Consider the following 3,784-nt stretch of genomic DNA (forward strand, 5'->3'; position numbering starts at 1 on the left):
CAAATCCGTAATAAGAAAGTCCAATATAATAGTGATATAGGTGCATCATCATCATCATGGAGCTACGGACGAAGAAGCTGCCATGCCGCTTCTCATCTCGCTTTCTCGCGTTCCTATCCACTGGTGCCATCGGGCTCCACGTGTCGATCCTGCCACGCGTCCGCATCCCACGCTTGGATTAAGGGAAGCAGTGCTCCCTGTCTGGTAACACGTGTTCGGCCTCCTCTATAAGTACGCGCCTCTTGGTATCCTCTCACTAGGAATTACTTACCGTCCACCTCTCAACCTCTCTTGGGCTTACTCCATTTTGTGCGCCCACTGCTTCCCTTAATCCAAGCGCACCACTACACCGGTCGGTTCATCAGCGATGCCGGCCCCGCCGCCGCCACGGAGCCAGCCGAAACGCCGGCGGCCGCTTGCTCTCCCCGCGGTCTGCCCGTGCGAGGGCATCGCGCCGGAGCCGCTCCTCGCCTCCCTAGTTTCGCTCACTGCCGACGTGGCGAGCCGCAGGGCCGGCGAGGCCAGCGCCTTCCCCGTGCTCCGCCGCGGCACCCACCAAGCAGTGCGCCTCGCCGGCCTCCTCCTCGCTTTCCTCGAGGAGATCCAGGATGCTGCGGCGACGCTGTCGCACTCCGCCGTGGTCGGTCTCACGGAGCTGCACGTCGCCATGCAGAAGATGAGGTTCCTGCTCACGGACTGCGCGCGTCGAGGGGGCCGCCTGTGGGTGCTCGTGAACGCTGAACTCATAGCGTCTGAGCTCAGGTTGTGTCTGGGATCCGTCGCGGCGGCCATGGATGTGCTGCCGACGAGCATCGTCGGTGCATCCGTTGAGTCGGGGGAGCTCGGGCGGCTGGTATCGGATCAGGCGTGGCGCGCGGTGGTGCGGCCTGACGCCGGCGACAAACTAGCAGTGCGGAGCATACGGTCTATCATGGATACCTTTAAGATGGGCGTCGCGCCGGAGGCGGATGATGTGATGCGGGTGCTCCGCCGGATCAGGGTCGAAAGCTGGTTCCAGTGCTCCGAGGAGATCGCTTTCCTAGATGGCGAGCTCTCCGCGCGGTTCGACGCCGGCGACGAGAACAGCAGCGCGGTGGTCCTCCTCAACAATCTGATGGCGTTCCTGGTGTACTGCCGCGTGGTGCTGTTCGATCACATTGACTCGAAGCAGTCGGATGCGACGGCGGCGCGACCGGCGACGTGCCCGGAGTGGATCAGACCGGAGGCGCTGCAGTGCCCGATCACACTGGAACTCATGACCGACCCGGTGACCGTGTCCACCGGCCAGACATACGACCGCGCGTCCATCACACGGTGGATGAAGGCCGGGTGCCGCACGTGCCCAGTCACCGGCGAGAAGCTCCGCACCGCCGACCTCGTGCCGAACGCCGCGCTGTGCGGGATCATCGAGCGGATGCTGCTCAGCAACGGCGTCTCGCTTCCCGAGACGGGCTCCAGGCACCACCACGGCGACGCTGACGGCTCAGCCGCTACATTCAGTCCGTCGGCCACCGGCGCCGCGCGGCTCGCCATTAGCTACATCGTGGCGCAGTTCTCGACGGGGTCGACGGAGGAGCGTAGGAAGGCGACGTCCGAGGCCCGCAAGCTCTCCAAGCACAGCGTGTTCTACCGGGCGCTCTTCGTGGAGGCCAATGCCGTACCGTGGTTGCTGTGCCTCCTGTCCTGCATGGACGCGTCCGTGCAGGACAATGCCGTGGCGTCCCTACTCAACCTCTCCAAGCACCCCGGTGGCCGGACGGCGCTCGTCGAGGCAGGAGGCATCGGCCTCGTGGTCGACATCGTCAACGTCGGCTCCAAGGCCGAGACGCAGCAGAACGCCGTGGCCATTCTCTTCTACCTCTCGTCGAACGCCGAGTACGCCGAGGAGATTGGCCGGTTCCCGGAGGCCATACCGACGCTAGTGCGGCTCATCAAGGAGGGCGCGCACCGAGGCCGGAAGAACGCCATGGTCAGCCTCTACGGTCTGCTCCAATCCCCGAGCAACCACGCCAAAGCCGTTGCCGCCGGCGCCGTGGTGGTGCTTGCTGGCCTCCTTTCCAGCGACCGCGACGGCGACCTCGCCTGCGACACCGTCTCGCTGCTGGCGAGGATCGCCGAGCAGCCGGCGGGCGCACAGGCCGTGCTCGCGCGGGCGGGCCTAGTCGCCCGCCTCGTCGAGTTCCTCGCCGCGTCGGCCTCTCGTTCCGGGAAGGACCACTGCGTGGGGTTGCTGGTCATGCTGTGCCGGCACGGCGGCGAGAAGGTGGTCGCCCTGCTGGGCCGGATGCCGGGGCTGATGGGGTCGCTGCACTCGCTCGTCGCCGACGGCAGCCCGGCGACCTGCAAGAAGGCGCGGTCGCTGATCAGCATGATCCACCGGCATTACGAGCTGACCAGGCCGTCGTCATCGCCGGTGCCGCTGCCGGTGCCTACACCGGACGCCGGCGACCGTTTCGTTCGGCTCGTGCTATAGCGCAGCGCGCGACGAGCCGTCCCCTTCTCCTAGCTAGCTAGTCCCAAGTAAGCACAGTACATCGTACAGCGTGATGGATTCGTGACCATTTTTGCTCTCGATCTCAGTCTCAGCTCGAGTTTTAGAAGAGCTGAGATTGAATTTTGTTCCTCCCCACCATTCCTTTTGTTATACTACGCCGCTATTGCTATACACGTGTATACATACACAGATTAGAGTTGCAGTTTGTAACACCTTTGTTGTACATATCTGTGTGGAATTGGATTGTGTGTTCTCTCTGATGATTTGAGTGCATAAATGGAAGAAGATAGTTGTGGGAAAAAAAGATTTGGTGGCGACTGAAACTTTCTCGCTCGAAAATGAAAACCTGGACTGCACTTACATGATTGCAGTATTACAGAATAGTTTGGTAGAGGTTTTGATTATGAGCTGATCCAGTTGCCGTGTCTTTTCGGCCTTCACAGTTCACACCCCAGCAGTCGTTCTGATTGGAACAGCTCAAGCACACAAAAATTTCTTTGTACGTTTCTTTTCCACAAGAAAGGTCTCCCTTGTAGCTAGTATGACTTTCGTGCGAATCTAAATAGTCTGTGGCGAAATGAAGTATGGACTCATTGTCCAATTTAAAGAACTCTACTCCATAGTGGGCTTGCGCTAGATAGTGAAGGCGTTTGTGTAGAAACGCATAAATTTCATTTTGCACACTCAGCCCGTCTAGCTCAGTTGGTAGAGCGCAAGGCTCTTAACCTTGTGGTCGTGGGTTCGAGCCCCACGGTGGGCGCTGGTTGATTTTCCGTTTTGTCTCCTATTTTGAACTTTCCTTTCATTCATGGTTTCTGTTTTTCTTTTTTCTTTTTTTGGTACAGTGCTCCATTCTGCGGGCTAATCATTCTACCACAACGATGTTTACAGTATCGTTACAACTGAGCAGATGGTTTGAGTAATACGCAAGCGACGAGCTTTTTGTCAAAGAATAGAAGCAGCTTCGTGCGTCTTCGTTCCAAAAAAAGAAGAAGAATAGAAGCAGCAGACGAGGAGCTAGTCAAACGGTAGTTTAATCTCATCTCTGATGCAAACCAACGGCGCCATACAGCAGAGCAGCCACGCGAGTGCAGCGTGCAAGCAGAGCGCTGTCAGCGGGCGCGCCCCTTGACCGGGTGTGTGTGTGTGCCAATCACGGTTCACGTGAAGGGCGCATCGCTCGCCTGTTTCTTTGATTAGCGTGAGTAGTTAATCAGCCGGGGACTAGATTAGTGCTAGTGCATCGCTACAAGGGGGAGATGGCATGGATTGTTTAGTGCAGCAACAGAG

At 58.9% G+C, this 3,784-nt stretch overlaps 1 protein-coding gene and 1 non-coding gene across 2 annotated transcripts; both read left to right on the forward strand.

Annotated features, from left to right (window-relative positions):
• Positions 1–271: 271 nt before the first annotated feature.
• On the forward strand, positions 272–2,833 carry LOC123103637 (U-box domain-containing protein 19-like). Its single transcript, XM_044525281.1, has one exon. The coding sequence runs from the start codon at positions 368–370 to the stop codon at positions 2,471–2,473; it is 2,106 nt and encodes a 701-aa protein (XP_044381216.1). The 5' UTR covers positions 272–367; the 3' UTR covers positions 2,474–2,833.
• Positions 2,834–3,181: 348 nt separating this feature from the next.
• TRNAK-CUU (transfer RNA lysine (anticodon CUU)) lies at positions 3,182–3,254 on the forward strand. The gene has a single exon. It is a non-coding gene; the product is annotated as a tRNA-Lys (tRNA).
• Positions 3,255–3,784: the final 530 nt, after the last annotated feature.

Source organism: Triticum aestivum, chromosome 5A (genome assembly GCF_018294505.1).
Source record: "Triticum aestivum cultivar Chinese Spring chromosome 5A, IWGSC CS RefSeq v2.1, whole genome shotgun sequence".
Lineage (NCBI taxonomy): Eukaryota > Viridiplantae > Streptophyta > Magnoliopsida > Poales > Poaceae > Triticum > Triticum aestivum.